At 49.3% G+C, this 26408-nt stretch overlaps 3 protein-coding genes across 5 annotated transcripts; 2 read left to right on the forward strand and 1 right to left on the reverse strand.

Moving 5' to 3' along the window:
* The first annotated feature begins 17261 nt into the window (after positions 1–17261).
* On the forward strand, positions 17262–21213 carry LOC121989409 (BEL1-like homeodomain protein 9). The gene is made up of 4 exons (XM_042543443.1): positions 17262–18283; positions 19952–20334; positions 20610–20670; positions 20760–21213. The coding sequence occupies exons 1-4, from the start codon at positions 17525–17527 to the stop codon at positions 21105–21107; spliced, it is 1551 nt and encodes a 516-aa protein (XP_042399377.1). The 5' UTR covers positions 17262–17524; the 3' UTR covers positions 21108–21213.
* Positions 21214–22123: 910 nt separating this feature from the next.
* On the reverse strand, positions 22124–23764 carry LOC121989411 (probable protein phosphatase 2C 68). Of its 3 annotated transcripts, XM_042543447.1 has the most exons (5): positions 23368–23764; positions 23057–23288; positions 22914–23005; positions 22735–22840; positions 22124–22654 (listed from the first exon to the last, which is right to left on the reverse strand). In XM_042543447.1, the coding sequence occupies exons 1-5, from the start codon at positions 23752–23754 to the stop codon at positions 22332–22334; spliced, it is 1140 nt and encodes a 379-aa protein (XP_042399381.1). In that variant the 5' UTR covers positions 23755–23764; the 3' UTR covers positions 22124–22331. The 3 variants fall into 3 exon arrangements, with proteins under 3 accessions (XP_042399381.1, XP_042399380.1, XP_042399379.1); XM_042543446.1 differs by having other exon boundaries at positions 22914–23249; XM_042543445.1 differs by having other exon boundaries at positions 22914–23288; positions 23368–23762.
* A 299-nt stretch (positions 23765–24063) lies between these two features.
* Positions 24064–26118, forward strand: LOC121989410 (pentatricopeptide repeat-containing protein At5g59600-like). The gene has a single exon (XM_042543444.1). It carries the CDS (start codon positions 24516–24518, stop codon positions 25899–25901), a length of 1386 nt encoding a protein of 461 aa, XP_042399378.1. The 5' UTR covers positions 24064–24515; the 3' UTR covers positions 25902–26118.
* The last annotated feature ends 290 nt before the right edge of the window (positions 26119–26408 follow it).

Raw genomic sequence — 26408 nt, forward strand, 5'->3', positions numbered from 1 at the left:
TTTGCTCTTGGTTTCTTCCCAAAAGGCCTCATACCAATGGAGATATCTTTCTCTTATAAACCCATGATCTTTCCTATGTGTTTTCATTGTGGGACTATATTTGTAACCTTGCAATCCCAACAATCCCCCCTCAAACAAAGGATCATAGGCTTCCCACGTCCGATCCTCGACCTACTAGGTCTTCCTGCCCCTCGGTCCACCTGACCTACTAGGACTTCCTTACTTAGTCGCAACTAGGACTTCCTGCCTGGTGTCTGGTCATCTTGATCCGAACATAGGAGCCTCCACTTTCTTTGTTTGAGGTCAATATTGTACTCACATGGCTCAATCAGACCATAGCTCTTGTGCACAATCGGCGATTAAACCTTCTTGCATGTCCGGGCTCTGATCCCAATTGTAGGATCGAAAAGAACTTAGATATCTCCACAATAATATAATATTATTCACTTTGGGCCTAAGCTCTCATGATTTTGCTCTTGGGCTCTACCCCAAGAGTAAAACCATGAGAGCTTAGTCTTAAAGTGGACAATATCATACTATTGTTGGATCGAGAAGCGCTAGAGAGGGGGGTGAATAACGCTCGTGGCTTTCACTTATTGATCCTGTCCGAATGCTAAATCAATGGACGCTGAGCACGGAGCGCTCTTCGACTGTTGACGTGGCTCTTCAACTGCTGGAACGAAGCTCCGACGAACCTACACAGAAGTCGAGCCGGGAAGGGGGTTCCCGGCGGCGACCCTCCGACGCTCAAGTCAGGTAAGCAACGATGAAAAAGGTGGCTCCCAAAATCTCAGAATGCGTACCTCCGGCGAAGTCTGAGGCTCTTTATATAGAGTTGTGAAGGGTTAGGGCATGCATACCGAGGTGCATATGTGTCCTCTGTCCTTTCCTCGGTATGCGGTTGTCAGAAAGTCCACCTGACCCATACCGCTATAGTCAAAACATGTCCTCGATGGGACAGCAGAATCCCCTGTCACAAGATTTGGAGCATGGCCTACACGTGAAACATACCTGCTGTCAGAAAAAGACCTCCCTTGTCCTTTTCCCCTTTGCTCCAGATCTAGCGTCCGGGCGGACAACTCCCTCAACATCCGGCCGGACATATGCGGTGGTTTACTTGGGGAGATTCTCCATCACATGCTTTATGGGGACTATTAGCAGTGTTACCTTATGACTTTGGCCGAGCGTGGGGTCCGCTCGGCCCACGACCTTTTCCCCTGAGCGTCGGAACTCTGCTTTCGACAGGGTGCCTTTAACCATCAGCTGTATATCGTCCGGTCGGCAAGCCGATCGGACCCATCCCTCTCCGGGCGTTCGATTCCATCGGCCGGTCGGACCCTGCCCTCTCCGGACGGACGACTACCACTATGGCTTCCACGTGGCGTTGACTTCCCATGGCGGGGCCCCCTGCTCTTACTACCGGATCACTTGCCTCCCCTTCAAGTCTAGTCGAAGGAGGCGAATAGTCCGACTGACTGGACTAAGAATCCGGCCGAGCGGTTCCTACGTGCTTGTATCATCCGCTCGGCCAACCATAGAGGTAGCCTAAGCGAATCAACAATGGTCTTCACCGGATCTCCTCGTATTCTGCGCCAATTTTCGACATTAAGGTTGAGCACGCTTTCATTAAATGCTCAGAATGATTCAATGCCACGTGGAGCACTGTCATCGGTGTACGGCGGCGGTAGCATGATATTTTGACGTGATCGAAGCAATTCGAAATGGACGGCTAGATGCATGCTTTGATTCCCGTGACCTGGATCCGACGGTTGAGGCCGCCCGGTCTTCACCCTATAAATTCTTCGTTTCCTTCTCTCCCTCACTCGCCTCCGCGACTTCTGCTACTGCCCTCTGCGCTTTGGAGCTCCGGCAATCTCGTTTCTGCCCTCCGACGCTCTCCGGCGCCTTTCCTTAATCCCTCTCCCTGTAGTAAGGTTTTATATCTTTCCTCCCTCTTTTCCGGTGTCTCATTCGCATTTCTCTCCCTAGCTCCAATCTTTGAAACTTCTTTTCTTCGTCGGTTGTTTTCCTCTGGCCTTTCCGCTCCTTTTTTTATTTCTTCCGTCCGGATCATGGCCAGTTCTTCTTATCCTGAAGAACAATCCCTCGGCCCATGGTATACTACCATGCGGTCCCGATTCGAACAACGGGATTTCGATATTTTGACAGACAATTTCGAAATCCCCGAGGATTTCGAAGTTTGCCTTGCTGGTCCCTCCGCTCGGCCAAACAGATCGCCGCGCGGCGCTTTCTGTGTCTTTCGTAACCAATTTACCGCTGGTCTACGGTTTCCTGTACATCCCTTCATAGTAGATGTATGTAATTATTTTGGTGTGCCGCTCGGCAGTTTAGTACCCAATACCTTCCGTCTCCTCTGTGGCGTTGTTGTTTTGTTCAAGATTCACAACATCCCCCTCCGACCGGAGGTCTTCTTTTATTTTTACTACCCTAAGCAAGCCGAGCCGGGCACCTTTATGTTCCAAGCTCGACCCGGCTTGGTCTTCTTCAACAAACTACCAACCTCCAATAAACATTGGAAGGATTATTATTTCTACATCCGCATGCCTAGTCAGCTAAACTTCCCGACCCAGTGGCAGGTCAGTCTGCCTCCTACTCCCGAGTTGAAGAAATTCAAGACCCGACTGGATTATCTTCATGCCGCAAATGTACTAGCCGGTCTGCGACTCGACATCAACAAACTTCTTCACGAGGGAGTGATGTACATTTTCGGGCTGAGTCCTATACGGACCCCACTCCCGACCGGCTTCGGTAAGAATTTTGTTTGGGAATTTGCTTTAATTGCTAACTGATTTCTTCTCCTTTCCATGCAGCTAACATCGTCATGGACTCGGTGATGGCCGGCGTTCTGAAAAGAAAGGCAGCGGCGTTGGAGGCCACTGCGGCTAAGGAAATGGAAGCGCTAGGTATTCAGCCGGTCGGTTCTCACGAAGGAGAGAGCGGCACCCAGGCTGAATCGGCCGCTCAGGCCTCTCAACAGCAGGTGGCCAGCGGAGCTATCCCCTCCGGGGAACCAACGGCCCCCGAGGAAGGGTCCGCTCTGGAGGAGGAACGACCCCTGCAAAAGAGGCGCCGGGTGGAGACTCCGCTGCGCTCGGCTACCTCAGCGGTCCAACCCTCCGACCGGGCCGCCGAGACTGCTAGAGGCAAAGCGCCTATGGCAGAAACCATTTCGTCCGACCAGACTCCTTCTGACTGGGATGAGCTGACTGCTCCGGTTGAGGCCACTCCGGTCAACACTCTCCCCCCTGCTCGCCATTCAGTCCAACGCTCGACCATCCATTCGCGGTTTTTCGCGCCGGCTTCTGATCCTGGTCGAGCGATCCCTGGTCACAGCCGCACAATACGGGTCACTCTTCATCTCCCGACTGAAGAGTTGCTACCACTTTGAAAGGGCCCCTAGTCGAGATGTGGGCCGACGCTCGGGCGCGGTTGCAATGATCCCCTCCGGAACTTAGCCAACAGCCACATGCGGGAGGCTACGGGGTAAGTTCTGTTGTTAATAATTTTCCGCTCGGCTTTTAACAACTGCGCCTTCTTGCTTCAGAGATGGGTGGAAGAGATAGTGGTTTCCAGCCGCCTGGCTATGGCGGACGAGGAGATAAGGCAACTGCGGGCGGCAGGCGGTCCGAGCGGCTCTCAAGGCCCCTCGTACGCCGAGTTACAGAAGGAGCTGAAGAACTCTCTACTGTGGCGGCGGCGAAGAAGGTTAAACGCCCAGCCCCCACCGAGTCCGAGCGACAAGTCAAGTCGCTTGACACAAAAATAACTCTGGCCACCACTCGGAAGAATACTGCTATCTCCGACCTGGAGAAAAAGAATGTTGAGGCCAGAGGACTGGAGTTGAAGATAAAGGAGCTGACGGAGCAGCTCGACCGGGAGAAGGTGGGCCGCTCGGCCGACACGGAGAAGATTGAGCATCTGAATGAGGCCCTCACAAGCTCCCAGGCGGCCTTCAAAGAATACCAGGATGCCGAACCGAGCCGAGTGGCTGCTCTTCGACAAAACCACATCCGATCGCCTGAATTCTCGGAGAAAATTTACGAGCGGATGTACTCAGCTTTCGACTTGGCCATTACGGCCACCATGACCTATCTGAAGTCGAAGGGCCTTCTTCCGGAGTCCACCAATATTTCAGCCGGCGATCAGGTGGAGCTCCTGAGCAATATTCCGAGGGACCTCTACGACTATATTGAGTAATTCTTGTAATTTTGCCGCTCGGCTGAATATGAACCTTTTTGTACTTAGGCCACTCGGCCCAAGGTTTTAATTTCAATGAAATGCTTTCCTTTCATGCACTCTATCTTCTTGCACTTTGTCCCTTTGCTAATATGTGTGTTACCCGCTCGCCTATTATCCTACCTTCGGCATATGCCAAGCCCTTCCGATCGGACAACTATCATTCTGTGTTGCTATCAAGAGTCGCTCGCTATAGACCGACCAGAACCTTTATGCCTTGAGTCCGAGCGGAACTTTGAATCGGTCGAACGATATCGGCGGAGAATACGGATAATCGCAGTTTCGACGATATTCCGCTCGGATTATTTATAGACGCCGGCCCGTCTCTCGATCTTTAACGACGAAGCTCGTCGGCGCGGATATTTATAGACGCCGGCCCGTCTCTCGATCTTTAACGACGGAGCTCGTCGGCGCGGATATTTATAGTCGGTCGGCGCGGCTCTCGATCTTTAACGACGGAGCTCGTCGGCGTGGATATTTATAGCCGGTCGGCGCGGCTCTCGATCTTTAACGACGGAACTCGTCGGCGCGGATATTTATAGCCTGTCGGCGCGGCTCTCGATCTTTAACGACGGAACTCGTCGGTGCGGATATTTATAGCCGGTCGGCGCGGCTCTCGATCTTTAACGACGGAGCTCGTCGGGCTTTTAAGCCTAATTTTGGACAACGTTTACTGGGCCGAACGGCACAGGGTCTTCGGAATTGAGCCTTTGGCTCGTACAATATACTTCCGGCTGAGCAGCTCGGGGCCTTCGTTGTCGAGCGCTTGGCTCAGATAATTTACCTCCGGCCGAGCGGCACGGGGCCTTCAGATACTATACCTCCGGCTGAGCAGCTCGGGGCCTTCGTTGTCGAGCGCTTAGCTCAGATAATTTACCTCCGGCCGAGCGGCACGGGGCCTTCAGATACTATACCTCCGGCTGAGTAGCTCGGGGCCTTCGTTGTCGAGCGCTTGGCTCAGATAATTTACCTCCGGCCGAGCGGCACGGGGCCTTCAGATACTATATCTCCGGCTGAGCAGCTCGGGGCCTTCGTTGTCGAGCGCTTGGCTCAGATAATTTACCTCCGGTCGAGCGGCATGGGGCCTTCAGATACTATACCTCCGGCTGAGCAGCTCGGGGCCTTCGTTTTCTCGTCGACGATGCCTTATATTTGTTCTCTTGATTTTTCATTTCTGCATTTCAAGTATTCAGTTGACAAAAGTGCACAGGATGATTTACATTCGCACACCTTTCACCCGCCCGGTAAGGCTGGAGGTGGTTCGCGCTCCACGGCCTATCTAACTACCGACCGTCTTCATCCTCCAGATAATACGCGCCCGAGCGGAGTTTTTCGATGACTTTGAAGGGACTTGCCCACGGAGCTTCAAGCTTGCCGACGTCGCCGACCGGCTTGACTTTCTTCCAGACCAGATCGCCGACCTGGAATGATCTGGGAATGACGCGTCGGTTGTAGTTTTGCTTCATCCGTTGCCGGTACGCCATCAGCCGAACGGATGGCTTGGCTCGCTCCTCGTCAACCAAATCCAGCTCCATGTTCCTCCGCTCGGCGTTGCCTTCATCGTAACTTAGAACCCGGACGGACTCGACGCCGACTTCAACTGGAATAACCGCTTCGCCGCCGTACACCAGATGGAAAGGTGTGACGCCAGTTCCTTCCTTAGGAGTCGTTCGGATGACCCATAAAACGCCCGGCACTTCATCTACCCAACTTCCTCCTAAATGATTGAGCCGAGGGCGCAGAATACGAAGAATTTCCCGATTGACTACTTCGGCTTGACCGTTGCTTTGGGGATAGGCTACAGATGTGAAGTGATGTTCAATGCCGAAGCTTTGGCACCAATCTTCGAGAATTTTGCCTGTGAATTGCCGTCCGTTGTCGGAAATCAGTCGACGAGGGATGCCGAACCGACATATGATGTGCCGCCATATGAATTTTTTTAACCATCTGTTCGGTGATCCTGGCTAGCGGCTCGGTTTCCACCCACTTGGAAAAATAATCAACCGCCACTAGCAAAAATTTCCGCTGCCCGGTCGCCATCGTGAACGGACCAACGATATCCATTCCCCATTGGTCGAACGGACATGAAACTGTTGATGCCTTCATTTCCTCTGCCGGTCGGTGGTAGGAATTATGATACTTCTGGCACGACAGGCATGTTGATACGGTCCGAGCGGCGTCTGCTTGTAGGGTTGGCCAAAAGTATCCAGCTAGCAAGATCTTCTTGGCCAATGATCGTCCGCCCGGATGACCTCCGCATGATCCTTGATGTACTTCTTGGAGAATGTAAGCTGAGTCTTCCGAGCTTACACATTTCAACAGCGGACGTGAGAATGCTTTTTTGTAAAGCTGATCGTCGATGAGTGTGAACCGACCGACTCTCCTTCTTAGTAGTTGGGCCTCATTTCGGTCGGCCGATGTAGCTCCCGAGCGGAGGAACTCTATGATGGGTGTCCTCCAGTCGCTTGGAAAAGTGAGGCCTTCCATCCGGTCGACGTGCGCCGCCAGCAGTACTTTTTCAATTGGTTGCTGAATGGCGACTGGCGTTATTGAGCTTGCGAGTTTGGCTAACTCATCAGCTGCTTGGTTTTCTGCTCTGGGTATCTTCTGGACGATAACTTCTCTGAAATTGGCTTTAAGTTTCCCAAATGCATCAGCATAGAGCTTGATCCGGGCGCTGTTAATTTCAAATGCACCAGAGAGTTGCTGCGCGGCCAATTGCGAATCAGAATGAAGCGTTACCCGACCGGCGCCAACATGCTGAGCTGCCTGCAATCCGGCTATGAGGGCCTCATACTCTGATTCATTGTTGGTAGCTTTGTAATCCAGCCGGACGGATAGGTGCATCTTTTCTTCTTGAGGTGAGAGCAGCAATATTCCAATCCCACTTCCGAGCCGAGTGGAAGACCCATCCACATATATTCTCCACATAGCTTCCGGCTCTGGTCTTTGCACTTCGGTCACAAAATCAGCCAAGGATTGCGCTTTGATCGCCAAGCGGGGCTGGTACTGGATGTCAAATTCACTTAGTTCTGTCGTCCACTTGATGAGCCGTCCGGACGCTTCTGGATTCAACAATACTCTTCCTAGTGGACTATTCGTCCGGACAATGATGGTATGAGCCAAGAAATATGGTCGAATGCGCCGAGCGGCAAGAACCAAAGCAAAGGCCAACTTCTCGAGCCCAGTGTAACGAGATTCGGCATCTTTTAAAATGTGGCTCAGAAAATACACCGGCTGCTCCTCGCCGCTGGACCTTACAAGTGCCGAGCCTACAGCATGCTCGGTTGAAGACAGATAAATATAAAGTGACTCACCCCCGATCGGCTTGGCTAGTATAGGCAGAGAATTAAGATATGTCTTCAATTCTTCGAATGCTCGGTCGCATTCCTCGTCCCAGTGAAATTTAGTGGCCTTGCGCAAAATTTTGAAGAAAGGGAGGCTCCGGTCGGCAGTTTTGGAGATGAATCGGGACAATGCGGTTATCCGACCGGTCAAACGCTGCACTTCCCTTGTATTTCTCGGAGGCGGCATGTCTTGGAGAGCTCGCACCTTGCTGGGATTTGCTTCAATTCCCCGCTCGGTCACTATGTACCCCAAGAAACGCCCTCCTTTTGCTCCGAACAGGCACTTCTGGGGATTTAGCTTGGCTCCATATTTGCGTAGCGTTCGGAAGGTTTCTTCCATGTCCTTGAAGAGATCGGCCGCTCGGGCGGATTTGATAAGAATGTCGTCCACATAGACTTCCAGATTCCGCCCGATCTGCTCCCTGAATACTTTGTTCATCAAGCGTTGATAGGTGGTCCCGGCATTCTTCAATCCGAACGGCATCACATTATAGCAATAAGTGTCGTCGGCCGTCACGAAGCTGACTTTTTCTTGATCTTCACGGGCGAGCGGCACTTGATGATAGTCTTGGTAGGCGTCGAGCATACAAATTAATTCGCAGCCGACCGTAGAGTCCACCAGCTGATCTATCCGGGGCAAAGGATAAAAGTCCTTAGGGCATGCTTTGTTCAAGTCCCGGAAATCAATGCAAACTCTCCACTTGCCGCCCGGCTTAGAGACTAATACTACGTTAGCCAGCCAGCTCGGGAACTGTACTTCTCGTATATGGCCTGCCTCCAGAAGTTTCTCGACTTCCGCCCGGATGATGGCATTCTGCTCGGCACTGAAATCCCTTTTTCTCTGCTTCACTGGCCGAGCGTCCGGTCGGACATGTAACTCGTGCTGCGCTATGCTCGGCGAAATTCCGGGCAGCTCGTGTGTCGACCAGACGAAGACATCATGATTTCGCCGGAGGCATCGGATCAGCTCCTCCTTCTGCTTCTCCTCCAGATCAGAGGCAATAAAAGTCGTGGCCTCCGATCGGGTCGGATGAATCTGCACTTCCTCTTTTTCTTCATAAATTAAAGAGGGTGGCTTTTCAGTGATGGCATTTACCTCGATTCGAGGCGCCTTCCGAGCGGAGTTGGATTCTGCTCGGACCATCTCGATGTAGCATCGCCGAGCTGCTAGCTGATCTCCCCCTACTTCTCCCACTTTGTCCTCCACGGGGAACTTGATCTTCTGGTGGAAGGTTGAGATGACCGCTCGAAATTCGCTGAGCGCCGGTCGTCCCAAAATGACGTTGTAGGACGAGGGCTAGTCGACCACCACGAAATTTATTGTCCTGGTCCTCCTGAGCGGCTCCTCTCCCAGCGAGGTAGCCAGCCGGATCTGTCCGACCGGCTGAACTTCGTTACCCGTAAACCCGTAGAGCGGGGTTGTCATGGGCAGCAACTCGGCTCGATCAATTTGCAGCTGATCAAACGCCTTCTTGAATATGATGTTGACCGAACTCCCTGTGTCAACAAATATGCGATGAACAGTGTAATTTGCTATTACCGCTTTAATGAGCAGAGCGTCGTCGTGGGGCACTTCAACTCCTTCTAAGTCCCCGGGCCCGAAAGTGATTTCCGGTCCACTTGCCCGCTCTTGGCTGCAACCGACTGCGTGGATCTGGAGCTGCCGGACGCCCGCCTTTCTGGCTCGGTTGGAGTCTCCTCCTGTCGGCCCACCAGCAATAACGTTGATCTCGCCCCGGGAAGTATTGCTCCTATTTTCCTCTTCCCGAGTGGACGGTCGGGACCGTTCTCTGGACGCTCGGCGATTCTCCTGTCTTGGAGATCGGTGCCGATCGGGCGTCTGCTGATGTCGCCTCTCGGTGCGGGTCCGGTCGGCTTCATGGATCCTTTGTCTCCTGTCGATGGAAGGAGATCGTCGTTCGGCATTCCTGGGAACGGGATTAGCCACGAAGGGAAGACTTCGACAATCCCTCGTGTTGTGCGTATCCGTCCGGTGGAAGGAGCAGAACATAGGGGTCCATCTCTTCCTTGGCTTGGGCCGAGCGGCAGCTACCTCTTGTACGTGTGATCTGGCGTGGGGGGATCGGATTGCTTCGGCCCTCGGTCCTCTGGGCGGCTGATGAGCGGCGTGCTGTTTCCGTTCGGCATGAGTAGGTGCCCGCTCGATTGGAGTTTCCTTTTTCCGGGCGGCTTGCGCTTCTTCCACGTTGATGTATTCGTTGGCCCGGTGTAGCATGTGATCATAATCTCGGGGCGACTTTCGAATGAGCGACCGGAAGAAGTCCCCATCCACTAGGCCTTGTGTGAAGGCATTCATCATGGTCTCCGATGTGGCCGTTGGAATATCCATCGCCACTTTGTTGAATCACTGGATGTAAGCTCGAAGCGATTCCCGGGCTTCTTGCTTGATGGCGAACAGACTAACACTGGTTTTTTGATATCGCCGACTGCTTGCAAAGTGGTGGAGGAAGGCCGTTCGGAAGTCTTTGAAGCTGGTGATAGATCCGTCCGGCAACCTCCGAAACCACCGTTGAGCCGATCCCGAGAGAGTAGTAAGAAAAACTCGGCATTTTACTCCATCTGTGTATTGATGGAGCGTAGCTGTGTTATCAAACTTACCCAGATGATCATCCGGGTCTGTTGTTCCATTGTACTCGCCGATCGTCGGAGGCACGTAGTGCTTGGGCAGAGGGTCTTGTACAATAGCCTCCGAAAATTGGCGATTGATCCGTTCGGGAGATGAGTCCGCTCGGGGGGCTTTCCCCTTTCTGTCATCTCGCCTAGGCATCTCGTCTGAAGAAGATCCTCTATCTTTTCGAGCTGGTACGGCTTCAGGGGTGCGAAATAAGGCCCGGTGGAATGCGACGGTGGCTGGAGGTGCTTCCGCTCGGCCAACAGACGCTGACGTTGCTTGTTGCTCCGGCCGTTCGACTGCTGCTTTCTGTTTTTGCTCCACAAGTTTGGCGGCCCTTATCTCGACCAGAGCGTCGAGTTCTTCTGTCGAAAGCGCCACCGTGTGTTGTCGTCCAGCCTCGTCCATTGTTCCCGTTCGGATGCAGGTGCGTTCCCACAGACGGCGCCAAATTGATCCTGTCCGAATGCTAAATCAATGGACGCTGGGCACGGAGCGCTCTTCGACTGTTGACGTGGCTCTTCAACTGCTGGAACGAAGCTCCGACGAACCTACACAGAAGTCGAGCCGGGAAGGGGGTTCCCGGCGGTGACCCTCCGACGCTCAAGTCAGGTAAGCAACGATGAAAAAGGTGGCTCCCAAAATCTCAGAATGCGTACCTCCGGCGAAGTCTGAGGCTCTTTATATAGAGTTGTGAAGGGTTAGGGCACGCATACCGAGGTGCATATGTGTCCTCTGTCCTTTCCTCGGTATGCGGTTGTCAGAAAGCCCACCTGACCCATACCGCTATAGTCAAATCATGTCCTCGATGGGACAGCAGAATCCCCTGTCACAAGATTTGGAGCATGGCCTACACGTGAAACATACCTGCTGTCATAAAAAGACCTCCCTTGTCCTTTTCCCCTTTGCTCCAGATCTAGCGTCCAGGCGGACAACTCCCTCAACATCCGGCCGGACATATGCGGTGGTTTACTTGGGGAGATTCTCCATCACATGCTTTATGGGGACTATTAGCAGTGTTACCTTATGGCTTTGGCCGAGCGTGGGGTCCGCTCGGCCCACGACCTTTTCCCCTGAGCGCCGGAACTCTGCTTTCGACAGGGCGCCTTTAACCATCAGCTGTATATTGTCCGGTCGGCAAGCCGATCGGACCCATCCCTCTCCGGGCGTTCGATTCCATCGGCCGGTCGAACGTCCGGTCGGACCCTGCCCTCTCCGGACGGACGACTACCACTATGGCTTCCACGTGGCGTTGACTTCCCATGGCGAGGCCCCCCTGCTCTTACTACCGGATCACTTATCATTTTTGGAAATTTGACGAGAGTTAAGCAGCGGAATAAGAAAACAAACACACAAAGACGCCAAGTATTTACTTGGTTCGGAGTCTAGGGTGACTCCTACTCCAAGGCCCACGCTTGTTGAGCGTTTACTTTGGGCAACAACTATAATAACACAAACGAGTACAATTGAATATTATAGTTAAATGTACTAGAAATTATACTGACACTAAGAAATCGTAAATTTGAAGCTCCGAGTTGTCGGGGTGTTGCTACAGCACTTTTGGAACGTCTCTTGAGCAGCACACGGAAGAAGGATCGCTTGGAATGTGTTTTATTTAAAGTGCTGGTCGAGATCTCCTTATAAAGCCTGCTGAGGGTGCCCTCAACCTCCTTGAGGGTGCCTCCAATTGTCGAGTCAGCCGCGCGTGGATAAGCTGAGACTTCTTCGTCGCTCATCCTGTTGAAGGCGCCTCCATGCTCCTTGAGGGTGCCTTCAAGGATGTCCGAGGCGCCTCAAGTCTCCATGAGGGTGCCTCCAAACTCCATGAGGGCGCCTCGGGTACTGTTCATCCGATGCACACTTTATTTTTAGTCCCTGCAAAACATGTTAGTCTACAAAATACCAACATATCTTGCAAAACAAAGTTAACACATAATAAACATAATAATATAAATATTTTGACAGTCTCCGGATTGTCCGGTTCTAACTTCGAATTTTCGATCGGAAACCCTAGGTTGAACCGACGCCTACTGTTCCTTCCGCGGGGAACGCGTCCTCACCTACTCCACTTAGGAGAGCATACCTGATGTCAGTCCGGTCCTCCAGACTGACTGGACTTTCTGCCTAGGGTTACCTTCCCCTAGGATTTTCCACCACCTAGGGTTACCACCCCCTAGAACCTAAGATTACCGTCCCTTAACGTTTTCCACTACCTAGAGTTACCACCCCCTAGACCTAAGGTTATCGCCCCTTAGGGTTTTCCACCACCTAGGGTTACCACCCCCTAGGGTTTTCCGCCACCTAGGGTTACCACCCCCTAGGATTTAAGGTTACCGTCCCTTAGGGGCTTCCACCATCTAGGGTTACCACCCCCTCGGACCTAAGATTGCCGCCCCTTAGGGTTTTTCACCTGCCTAACCGCAGTTAGGACTTTCCTGCAAATTCATTCACACATATCAGATGACAAAATACCTTAACTTTGAATCCCTTTGCCATTATCAAAACTTGGGTTCGATAGTCGGATGCTTCCCGCACCAACACAGAAAACGTCAATGCCGAGCCAGGGAAGAGGTCCCCAGCATTGGCTCTTCGACGCTCAAGTCAATTACTGAAAAAATAACAGGAAGTGGAACAATGATAACGAGCAATTTTATATTATTTTGGCTCTTGTATTTGATATTTTTATCCTCTCATTTGCTTAATTCCTTATTAATATCATGTTTTACGAGTAGAAATATATTTTGGGCTTAATCATAAATTTTCCTAAATTTTGGCATTATTTCATGCTTTTATAGGGAATTAAAGAAGAGCCATGGATTATGATCAAATCGGATCGAATTTGGCTTAATTCGGAGGTCAAGTGGAGGAAAAACCAATATGAACCATTGATCTAGATTTAGAGAGATTTTGTTCTTTCATTTAGATCTAAGTCATCCAACCCTTGATTCAGAACTAAAATAATATGGACCATTGGATTAAAACAAGAAGGCAAACTTAACTAATATGATCTGGACCACTCATCTCTTCATCCTTAAGATCAAATGGATAACCCTTATCTAAAAATAGACGATCAAATTTTAGATCCCTCTTCTTGGATAGCTAGGATGAAGAGGGGCTCCTCTCTTCTTTTCGCACAGATGGACAAGGAGGAGGGGGGATCACACGCACCTTCTGGGACGTATGGAGACAAGGTCGCAACTCCTCTCTTCTCCATCTCTTCCTCACGGCCGGTGGTCCACTTCTACCTCACCACCGCTGGCCCGTCATCCCTAACCCCCTTCCCTTTCCTACTTCCACCTCCGCTCGTTCATCGCCGCCCTTCACGATTTTCTACCCCAACGCCGCTGACAACAGCATCCAAGCCTCCGCTGGAGTTCATCCACTTCAGATCTGGACAGAACAAGCTCCAACTTCTAATCAGATCTAATCTTCTTCAAGCTTCAACAGAAGACACCTTCAGCCGATCAATTCTTCAAGCATCCAACAACAACTTCTTTGTCACCAAGATTGGTCTATTTCTTTGATTGTTGATTGCTTCTTTGGTTTTTATGTTTTGAATGAGTTCTTGATTGTTGATTGTAATTAAATTTAATTTCCCATATTCTGGATTCTCTAGATTAGGCTTAAGTTGAATGTTGCTCACAAGTTGTTCGATGTAATACCCCAAACACTTTTGATAGCTTTATTGATGCATTTTAGTTCCTTAATTTATTTCAATGCTTTGTTTGGTTAAATGTTAGTGATAGTTGTCCTTTGATTGAATGCAATTAGGATAGATTAGATTAGGTTTCTTTAATGCTCTAGATTTCATTCAATTTTTACTTTATGTTACTTTAATTTCCTTGCAATCATAGTTTAAGTTAGACTAGATTTTCATACTTGCATTGCTCTTTTGTTCATTAGGTTTAGTTTCATACTTGTTTTGTTATTTCATATCGTAGTTTAGAACTCAAACCCAACCTCTCCATTTTCATGTTAAAAATTCAAAACAATAATCAATCCTGAAGATATCATCCTATCATTACATTCCTTGTGAGACGACCCGAGTCATCCCTATACTACTTTAGTATTGAGAGGCTTCAGTAACTTTAATTATAATTTGATAAGCTCCCGTAGTACGACACTCGAGCCTGTATCAAACAACAGTAAGCACATGCGTAAATAGTAAATAATGCGTACCTTCACCTGTGCATAGACCCCTATTTAAACAGCGCCCTAGTGGGCAATGTGCACGCTCCTCAATGCGTGGGAACGTTCTCTAAATTATCTTATGAAAGGATATGCCAGAAAAATAACTCTGACATCATACCTTAACGGGGCACGCAAATCCCTAACAAGGCAGTAGAAGCTTCCGCCATACCATTCGCCTATTGACTATATCTTGTTGTCAGCGGCACTATTTCCCAAAGGGATATCAATGGATATGAGAGGGGTCCCACTGTTTGATCGAGCGAAGGGGCCGCTCGGTTAGGGATTCTTGCTTGGTAAACCCTCCGCTGCTCTCATGTAATGACTTGGTTTGGTAGATTATTTTCGCCCGACCGGGAGAGCGCTCCGGTCGCCTTGACATTCTTCACTTCATGATGAGCATTTAATGTTCTTGTCGTAGTGCTCTTAGCTATACAGGCGTCCTACTCGAACAAGTTGCTTGCCAATCGGACACTTCATGTCCGACCAGCAACTGCAATAGACCTCCATTCGACCCACCTTTGGTGAGCTCGCTGGTTCCATGGTGTTGATTACTTTGACTTTGACCTCCGCGCCATCTGCTAGCTCTGCCCTTGACCCGCACTAAGTGGGCCCCTTATCACCGCATCAGCCAACAATAGTAGTTTTATCACTAGCATAAGAATGTACCTCAATGATACTCTCAGGAGATAGGCTGGTGGATACTAGAAAGGGAGGGGTTTCGAGCGGTACTTGCATGGTGTTGCTTGGGCCAGAATGAGTTTTGTTCGGCAGGTTTGCTGTGCTGCCCGGACAAGGAGTGGTTCCTCCTTGGCAATCTTCTATTTGCACCGGACAATTTGTTGTTTCTCTTGGGCAAGTAGTCATTCTCGGATAGCTCAATTGTTTATTTGAGTTAGAAAGTGGAATGCTTGCTTTATTTAGTTGGTCATATGAGAGCCACGTAGTTCCTTCTAATACAGTCTTCCCCTGAAGGGAAGTAATGCGGGAGTAAAATAATTCAGATTCCATGAAGGTAACATCCAGAGTAACATATATACGGTGAGCCAACGGGTTATAATATCGATACCGCTTTTGGTGAGTACCAAATACCACAAAAACACAGCGGATGGCATAGTGATCAAACTTGGTCCGTTGGGTTTCAAGAAGATAGAGAAAGGCCACACATCCAAAAATACGAGGTGGAAGCATCAGAATAGTAGGTAATGAGACCGAGGTTGCCAGAACTTGTAAAGGAGTTTGGAACCCCAAGACTTTAAAGAGCATTCGATTAATGAGATATACAGCGGCACAAACGACATCAACCCAAAGGTGCGACAAGGCATGGGCCCCAAAATATGTCGATTTTTATGCTCCGTAATGCCATTTTGTTGGGGAGTGTGGGGGTAGGAGGTCTCATGAATGAGACTATGTGAACTGAAATATTAACAGAAGGACTGATTAACATACTCGCCCCCATTGTCAGAGTGAAGCGTCTGGATTTTAGCCCCAAATTGTATCTGAATAAGAGTTTGAAAACAATGAAATATAGTGAACACTTCCTTTTTATGTCGTAGTAGATAAATCCAAGTCATGTGGGTACAATCATCAATAAAGGTTACAAACTATCGGTAACCAGATGACGTGGGATTTGGAGCAGGACCCCAAATATCAGAATGGACTAATGTAAAAGGAATGTCACATTTATTATATCGTAACGGATAAGAGACTCTCTGGTTTTTTGCTAACAAACAAGTTTCGCATTTAAAATTCATAGAAGATAAATCCAAAAATAACTCTGGAAACACATGTTGCAAATAACTGAAAGAAGGGTGGCCCAGTCGGTGATGCCATAGAAGAACCTGTTGTGTTTGATAATCACTAGATGTGTAGTGTACACTACTGTTAATATAATCATCTATGTAATAGAGTCTCCCTCTCTTAGTATCATGCCTAATTGATCTCCTTTGTGAGAATATCCTAAGAAAGTAGGTAGGTTATCATGTCCAATGGTCTACCCTAAATCACTGAGTAATCTGATACCATGTCAAAATCTTTAGGTAGAATAAAAATATTTTCTTTTCTTGAACTATCCAGTGATAACTACTTAAACATATTTTCTTTTCTTGACTATCCAGTGATAATATACACATTATATAATGATACAATATCATATGATAATTATAATAAAAAAAATTAAATGATGTCTATCTACTAAATTTAAAGGTTGTATTTCTAATAAATAATATACTAATTACAATAAAAATTAAATGTAGATTACCAATTATTATCTTTACAAACTCACTCCAATAAAACCCTAGTTAAATTGAATTAACTTAACGAATCGTCTCATCCGTGATTACGAACAGCGGCAGCTCCCTACAGTGTCCAGGTCGTCCTCGGTAGAAGCGAATCGACGGAAAACTCGGGCGCACCTCCCTCTGCGCGCCCACCTTTAACTTGAAAGCAAAACTGCCCAATTAGCACCAACAATGCAACGTCGCCGGTGACCGGGATGAGGAGCCGCTTGACTTGTTTTGGCCGCGAGCGACGACAGTGATCCCTGAGCTAAGTGCGTACGGCCCGTCCAATCGCAGGCGGACACCTGGTCGGACACCACCGTTGTTGCGGGCCTCCGTTCTGTTGGCTTTTGCAGCTAAGCGGTATGATCAATTTCGCCGCCGCCGCCGGCGAGCAGCGAGGGCGTCCCACGTGCGCGCGCCGGGCGGCCTGGCTTTTAATCAATTGCTGTAGTACTGTAGCCACTTTTAATACAACTAGCAGTGAGCTGCGGTGCGAGGGTACTGTTAAACAGCGCAAAGGAAGAAAGATGGAACGAGTGAGATTAATTATTATAGTTAAGAGAGGGAGAGAGAAGGCTCTAGATCAGAGATTAGATAAATATGAATACGATCGCCAGTCGCAACTGAACCATATTCCTCCTCAGTGGCTCAGCCTTTGGCTAACTGTTCATCCGCTGGTTTTCTTTCTTTTTTTTTTTCCTTTGTGACTTGATCTGTGGAAAGCGAGAGGCAAAAAGATATAGGGGCCTCCATCGTTACTCTCTCCAGGGCGGAGCTTAAGATTACGCTGACCACCCACCGAGAATCAGATAGAGGTCATGGCTTCTTCGGCCGCGGATCGGTTCGGCGGCGGCGGCGGGGGAGCAGGAGCAGGGGATGAGCAGCTGCTGCTGCTGCACCACCACCACCATCCGCAGATGTACTATCACGTGCCGCAGTACAGCCGAAGGGAGAAGCTGCGGTTCCCTTCGGTGGCGGCGGCGGAGGAGGAAGAGGCGTCTCCGGCGTCGAGGTCTCTGCTTGTACTGCACGAGCCCGGCGGCGCGGCGGCGCCGATCTACTCGGCGGGAGCGAATTCTCTGACCGCCTTCCACTCCGCCTCCACGTCGCCCTCCATCTACCACAATAACTACGGCAGCGTCGCGCAATTCGACGGCCACGGTGTGCTCCCGGTCGCGCCGCCGTCGCTGCAGGGGCAGCGCCGCCAGATCCCCACGCAAGGCTTCTCCCTCTCGCTCTCATCCTCCCCCTCCGCGCGCCCGCGGAGCCACCTCGCTGGCCGGCCCGCCCCGCTCGGCCCCTTCACCGGCTACGCCGCCGTCCTCAACCGCTCCCGGTTCCTCCAGCCGGCGAGGAGGCTGCTCGAGGAGGCGTGCCAGGTGGGACCCAGCCAAGCCTCCGCCGACGGCGGAGGCAGCGCTAGCCGCGGCGCCTGCCAGCAGGAGTTGCTCCTGGATGCCGATCCGCCGCCGAGGGAGCCGGCGCTGGTGGACGATCACGGCATGGATGATGACGTCGCCGGCTCTGGCTCGGAGCACCAGTGGAAGAAGACCACGCTCATCTCAATGTTGGACGAGGTAATTAAGCTACCCAATTAACTTGATCAAGCATTAAATAGTAATAAAACTTCTTATTTATCGTTCGAATTAACTACTACTGATCGTCTTGATATGACTTGTTTAAAAATTTTTTTGTCGATATTATTATTATTATTATTATTATCTCTCCCTCTCCTTTGGATTTTCTTGATCCAGTGCAAGTTTCCGAGGAGAATACTTTATTGCATCAGTAGCATTTTTACCCTTGTGTTCTATCTTGTCAACTGGTTTTCAATCAACAGGTGTGAGACTTCCTTCCATCTTTGAAATGGATGATAATCTTTAAAGAAAAAACATGGTGCAGTAATATTATATATAGATAGAGGGTAAATTTACTTCAAATTAGGGTTACACATTTTCCTTCTTTTGTTAGCCCTAGACACTGTGATATGATTTGCATGTTGAAGGAATATCAGCTCATGATCCTACTCTAAACTTTGATTAATTATATAACACAGACATAGTTATCAATATGTTGAAGGTATTTCATGATCCTAATCTAGTTCCTGAACTCTCATGATTTACCCTAGAGAATATAGTTAAAAATGGTGTGCCTTTACTACATAATTCATTAAATCAGTGAAGCTAAATAATCTATTTAGGAAAAGAATTTACATCAGAAGAAATAAATAATGTTCATTTATAAAAAATACTAAATTTTATTACTCAAAGTTCCAAATCATAGATTGTTTACAAACTTTGCTATACTACTTATCTGTTAAGAATATAAATTGGTAGCTTTCTTACATATTGAGCTTGTGGGACATAATATAAGATCATAGATATCAATTATGATTGATTTCATAATATCAAATTAATGAATGATAGAATGAGTAAATGGGATATCTTGTTGCCTTTTGATCCACAATGAGCAAGTGAGAGCTAGGTGAATCGTCAATTTAGCAAGTAGTGACAAGGATGAATGAGTGGTCGCGGAGCTCATGGTATATCTTGAGCTATGGTGACGCTAACAGATTCAATGTGGGATTTGAGCAAGTGACGAAGACTCTACCTCTAGTGCGATCGACTTTAATAGGAAGTCAAAATTGGGATGAGTCTGAAGTCGGCTAAATTGGTTGAGTCTCCAAAATCATCTTTATTCAATTGAATTTTTTATGAAGTTTCATTTGATTCCATCCAATTTCTAGTGAAGTTTAATCTTTTCAAAGTCGTCTCTTTTTACTGTTTCCATCAATATTCATAAGATTTCCATTTTATCGAGGAAGATCAGATAGATTTTTTTCAATACCTATCCAATTCGTGCAATTTGTGTCGGTAGAGACAGATTTAGACAACTATGACGGACATCAAAGAAGATGAAGCAAAACTACTTGTTGTAACTTTGATCTTTTTTAGTCTGACAAGCCCATAGGAGGAAGTATTATATAAACAAGCATCGACTACCAAGAATGCCTAGACACCAAGAAAATGAAGTTCATCCTGTCTGTAGTCCTTAAAATTTGCTTGCCACATTTGAAATCCCTGAGATTACAAGTTCACTTTTGCAACCACAATTTTGTGTCAAAACTTAAATTTATTGCGAACCATCTTGCAATTTACAAAATTTTTGAAGCCTGAGAGTGTTCGTTCATCGAACTTTTTGATTGTCATCTCTGATTTCTGCCTTTCCAACTGCTGCTTTTTCAGGTCTGCAGAAGATACAAACAATACTATCAGCAAGTGCAAGATGTTATCACATCTTTTGAGTCAGTCGCGGGGTTGAGCTCCGCTGCTCCATACGCCTCGATCGCCCTCAAAATCATGTCCAAACACTTCCGATGCCTGAAGAACATCATCTCTGACCAACTCCACCAGGTGAACAAAAGCACCAAAGCCACTGTCCGAAGAGAAGATATCTCAAGCTTTGGTCTACTAAACAACACTGGATTCCTTCAAAGACCAACCAATATCACTGACCATGCTGCCTTGGCAGCTCAAGCTCAACCACACATATGGCGGCCTCAAAGGGGGCTTCCGGAGCGAGCCGTCTCCGTCCTCCGGGCATGGCTCTTTGAGCACTTCTTGCATCCGTAAGTAAACAACTTCTTAGCTAACGATGCAGTGATCTTAATCTTGTTTCTGTTGCATTTCAATATGATAAATTTGCTGTTCATGCAACAAGATAAGATATCAAACAGTACTAGTCAATGATGTGCACTATAATTTGGTAGGGTTTGCTATGGTTTAAATATTGGTTTAGTCCATGTTGCTTACTACTTGTGGATCAGTACTAAGTTATTATAATCTTATAGTTTCATGTTCCATGCAGTGGCATTTGTTTGATCATAGTTAAATAATTCTCTAGGTATCCCACTGATGTGGACAAGCATAACTTGGCGAAACAAACTGGTCTCACAAGAAACCAGGTAATTAATGGTGTTACTAATTATTAGTTAACACTAATTGCATGTGTTGTTTGATGTAGCTTAATTATGGTTTTAATGCTCATGGCCAGGTCTCTAATTGGTTTATCAATGCACGAGTCCGTCTTTGGAAGCCAATGGTTGAGGAGATCCACTCGCTCGATATGCGTCAGAAGAACAAAACGAGCAGTCACCAACCACAGCCGTCGTCCTCCAACTTCCCGTACTCCGATGTGCCTTCAAGTGGAGTGAACATTTCGCCGGCCCGGGTTAACGTCGTGTCACTCACCCTCGGCCTGCAGAACGACAGTGGGGCTCGCTTTGCCGGGGAACCACTGCCGGTGAGTGTGGCAAGCCGGTTCGGGCTGGAGGAGTGCAATGACCCCTATTTGGTGAGAGCTTTTGGGAAGGATCGTTTGCTGCATGACTTCGTTGGGTGATCAATCAAAATGTGCGATGCATGAAGTGGATAATTAATTAAGCATGTAAGATTGGTTACGAACGTGTATTTATTTATTCAGGACGTATTAATTCATCCTGACTCAATTGGTGCATACAAATGGTTGATGACTTGGAATGTTTCCCTCCCTTTTTTTTCTGTCTTCTTTTGGATTTGGGGTGTCGTCCTTGCTAATCTAAGACCCAGAGGCATATGGCTTTTGATAGATTTGGTTAGCCTACTCAACACCTCAAAACGGTTTTGTTTGTCTGACGGAGTAGTTGTTATGGCCGCTCAAACTTCCGGAGGAGATGACGATGAAGCCGCTTGGAAGAGGTTGGTGCCGCTTAGGCAAAGATGCTATTTGAGAGCCTGTAAGATACTGAAATATATGTGAGAGTTTGGAGGTATCTTACGATGGTAGTAATTAGATATTGTGTTGAGAGGGTTGTTGCATAGTAATTTGCTGATAAAATTTCATGAGCAAACTTGAGTTAAAGTATTTCTGTATGCTACAACCCAAACATCTTGATACGTCGCAAATCTCCGTTTCTGCTTACTCATATATTACACCAACACTGCCACCCCTGCCTTGCTTACTCATATTACACCAACAGAGCCACCCCTGCCTCCGCGTCAGAGACACCTCTGTTTGTCATTGCCATGGTCAGTTGCTTACAAATGTCTCATTTTTCTTGAATCAGTTAGAAGATTGAAACTTGCTTTGGCTTCTCATTAGATACCAAATTCCAAACCATGCGTACAAATGTCTCATTTTTCTTGAATCAGTTGGAAGATTGAAACCTGCTTTGGCTTCTCATTAGACACCAAATTCCAAGATATGCGCATGTGATAGTAAGAGATGGGAGGACTCCTCAGAGACTATCACTCCTGTTTCCTTAGACAATAAAAATTCCAAACACTATGTAATGCCGGACCTCCTTTGACAATAAAAATTCCAAAAGGCATTACTATGAAATGAAGGACCGATTATCTCTATTGCTTTAAAACCATCGATTTAAAACCAACGATCATTCAAATCAAGCCATCGATTTAAAACCAACGATCTCGATTGCTTTTCTTTTGAATCGGGATTGGATGATTTCCTAATCCTACGGCCAAAAAACATGAACATGCCTTCAAAAAAAAAAAAAGTCCCCTACTAAAAACTAAAGAGACCCGTTTGACAGTCCGACGTCCCAGCCACTGACACGCGGCGCTTCGTTCAGCGTCTTGTTCTGAGATCGACGACGACGACGCTGATGTTGTCCGTGCTGCGCCGCGCCAACGCTAGCTTCGTCAACAGAAGCGCTGCGTCCGAGCATGCCCTGTCCGACCCCGTTTCTTCCTCTTCCCTCATCGCCACCGCGGTCCTCGCCCTCGGGCCGCTGTTCCGCAGGCACGTCCTCGCGATCTCGCACGCCATTTCGTTGCTCACCACGTCCCAGAGTCCGTCGCTTCCCAGTATCAGACACTCGTCCTCCTCCTTCCTTTCCGTCACCGTCACCTCCGGCTCCGCTATCACGTACGGCTTCAGATAACTATCGCCTGCAGAGTAATCAAATCGCATAGTTAATGAACCACCAGATGCCACGCAGAAGGGCAGGAGGAAGAGGAATTTAGCTTACCTATCGCTCGCGACATGGCCAGGACACCCAGAACTCTGGCGCCGTCCCAGTAGATGACTCGACCACCGGCCTCCTCGATCCGCCTCAGCTCGTCGGGTCGGTCCGGCTACCAAACATTGGGAGCAAAGTCGTCAGGATGCATCGTGCAGAAAAGGGGATTTTGCAATCGGAAAGCTCACCTTATGATCGGACGAGAGAGGGACGGGCACGCCGTTTCGGCAGAGCACAGCACGAGAGTCGCCGCAGTTGGCTACGACGATCCTTGTCGGCTCCACCACCGCGACCACGGCGGTGGAGCCGACGTGATCGCACTTGGTCGTCTGCATCTCGCACCGGCAGGACGCCACCACTGTGCCTGGCGCCGACCCTCCGTTGCAACAGGCCACAGCCTCCGCATCCATCCGCGCGAAGCTGATCTCCATGATGGCGGGCCAATCCAAACCCTTCCCAGGCATCGATGCCGATATTTCCTCCACCACCATCTCATGCATCCGATCTCTGCATGATTCCGCCACCTGAAAAGGCCGGCACCAATTTGCCCCATCCGGTAGCAACTAAAGATCAGAGACAAAAGATCGGAAGAGATAGACAAGCTTGCGAAACAAAAAGAAGAAGAGCTAGAGCTCTTCTTACATGCGAGCATCCATGGCCGTCGTAGACGCCGAAGAAATGGTGTCGATGAACGAAGTCTAAGCGAACAGTAACGGCGTCCTCCATTTCCCTCCTCCGACCGCGGACCGATGTCACCCCATACCTTGGACGCCCATCCCCAACCATCGACTCCAAATCTCTAGCTCTGCAAATACGCTCCGATTCCATCAATGCTGCTCTTGTCCTCTGTGTCGACCCATTCCTTGTATCCTCTCCGTGGTTCTCAACGTAGTCGCAGCCAGGATCCACTCTATGCCTCTTCTTGCCCGTATCCTCCCCCACCGCAGTGACGATCCTAAACCGCCGCAGCCTGGTCTCACCGATTGATGCCGAGGAGACCTTCGTCGCCTGCTTGCAGATCTCGGCCATACTGTCCCAAACCAGCACAGATCAAGGCCACTGCATCCAAAATCCCTCACCTGCGAGAGCCTCCCGAGGAATGAGGAACTAGGGAGATGAAGAAGAATAAAAACGCACGGGCCGAGTTCGTCAATGCCGGCCCGGAACAAAGCGGATGTGCCACCAAAACGGGGCAGCTGGCAGTCACGATTACGGTACCGTCGTCGCCTGGCGCATCTCAGCCGTTCTTCTGACTGCCCATCGAGCATCTCCGGTTCTCCCATCTGACGCCGGGACGCGTGGATGGTTTGCCGTCGGCGCGTGTCCGACACGTGTTTCGATCGGTAGGGCTGCCTTTGCTGTCTTTTTATTTTATTTTATTCTTTTCTTTTACTGGAAGGGCATGGAAGGGCACGTGTCCATTGTCGGAAGATATTTTCAAACTCGGAAGTTAGGCTATGCAAAACGTGGCGCGGTGCAGTTACTGGCAGGAACGTGTACGCGAAAGATGGGCATCGATTGCGACGCCGTGAGACAAATACCCGAACAATAATGGCGAAGATCTTTTGATTGAAAGCGAGGTGGTTGGCGGAGAAAGAAGGGAAGAGCGGGACCACGTGGGTTGGCTGCGGTTTCGGTGCTGGTACAAATGGGGTTAAGGAGACGTTGATATTGAAAATGGATTGGGTCGAACATGGTCTCGACTTGCCGGGCTAAGCCTGGCCCACTCTTCTATCACAATCCATGTATAAAACTATGTAGTAGAAGGCCTTTCTGCCTGTTGCCTCCGAATGGGTAAGACAAATCTCAGCCACTGGATCGCACTCATCCACGGCTCCTCCCGCCAAGCCCTCCACCGCCGCACCCTCCAACTCTTCCGACAGATGCTCCATCAAGGCTTCGCTCCCGACCGTTACGTCCTCCCCACCATCCTCCGGGCTTGCGCCCGCATTCCCGACTCAAACACCGGCCGAGCTCTCCACGCCGTCGCCATCCGCTCCTCCCTCCACCACGACGCCTTCGTCCGCAGTGCCCTCATCGACATGTACTGCAAGTGCAGCCATGTTCCCGACGCCCGACGCCTGTTCGACGCAACGCTCGACACGGACCTGGTCATCTGGAACGCCATCGTCTCCGGCTACGCTCACTTTATCGCGGCAGAAGCCGCGCTTGTTCTCGCCGTCAAGATGCCGTCTTTGGGGTTAAAACCCGATCTTGTCACGTGGAACGCCCTCATCTCCGGATTCGCTCACCAGGGCGAGAATGAAATGGCCACGGAGTTGTTGAGATCGATGCAGTCGGATGGGATCGAGCCCGACGTGTTCTCCTGGACCTCCATCATCTCCGGCTTTGTGTTCAATTTCAAATACGATAAAGCCTTTGAGATCTTTATCCATATGGTGAAGATTGCAAGACTCCGGCCGAGCTCGATCACCATCAGTAACCTCTTGCCAGCTTGTGCCAATGCAGCGGATTTGCGCCGCGGGAAACAGATTCACGGCTTCGCTCTGGTTGCAGGAATTGCAGAGGATTTGTATGTTGGTAGCGCGCTGATTGACATGTATACCAAATGCGGCCTCGCTCACGAAGCGCACAAGGTGTTCGATGATATGCCGGAAAGAAGCACGGTTTCATGGAATTCTATGATATTTGGCTACGCTAATCAAGGCTACTGCAAGGAAGCAATCGAGCTCTTCTATCGAATGGGAAGCACAGGAGAGAGACCCGATCATCTTTCATTTACGGCCGCGCTGTCGGCTTGTAGTCATGGCGGAATGGTCGAGCTCGGTAAGGGATTGTTCCACTCAATGCAGGCGAAGCACAGGATCGAGCCAAGGATGGAGCACTATGCTTGCATGGTGGACATGCTGGGGAGAGCAGGCGAGCTCACAGAGGCCTGCGATTTGATCGCAGAGATGCCCATGGAGCCTGACGCTTTCGTATGGGGAGCATTGCTTGCGGCAAGTCGGAGCCACAGCAATATCGAGCTCGCAAAGTTGGCAGCTTCGCATCTGCTTAAGCTCGAGCCAGAGAGCGCAGGGAGCTGTCTGCTGCTGTCAAATGCTCTAGCAGACGCTGGGAGACATAGAGATGCTGTTCAGGTGAAGAAACTAATCAAGAGAAGGAAATTGAGAACGTTGTTGGGTCGCAGTTGGTTGGAAGTTGCATCAGTGTGATCATGCCTTTTGTACCACCTAGGCACGCTCAAACAGAGCCGATGCCAATGGCTTCTGAATTTGAAGATTTCTAAAGAGGGACGGAGATTTCATGGCCAATGCCAACCAGTGATAAGCATGCACAAGGATGCCAGACAACATCCAAACTGCATGTATTGCTTGATTAGGAATTGTAAAGTAGCTTGTTCATAAGTAGCAATGATCAGGAGAACCACAACCACCAAGTTTAAGCTCTTGAATGACGAGGAGTCTCAAATCCATGGAAACCCTACCCATCTGGTGGCTTTTAACGAAGGGCATCATGACCATGGGGTTTCCTTGGGGCACGATGTGGAAGGGCGTCGGAAACATGGTGGGCATGGTGTAGGGAAGGAGAACGGTTTGAGGTGGCGTCTGGGACGGTTGGTGTTGGTGCTCTCGGAGGCTCTGCGGAACGGGCATGGAGGCAAAGGCACAATCGGAGGAGGAAGGAACCTCGCTGGAGTTTCCCTCCTTGCTCCTTAGATA

The sequence above is a fragment of the Zingiber officinale genome, chromosome 6B (genome assembly GCF_018446385.1).
Source record: "Zingiber officinale cultivar Zhangliang chromosome 6B, Zo_v1.1, whole genome shotgun sequence".
Classification (NCBI taxonomy): Eukaryota; Viridiplantae; Streptophyta; class Magnoliopsida; order Zingiberales; family Zingiberaceae; genus Zingiber; species Zingiber officinale.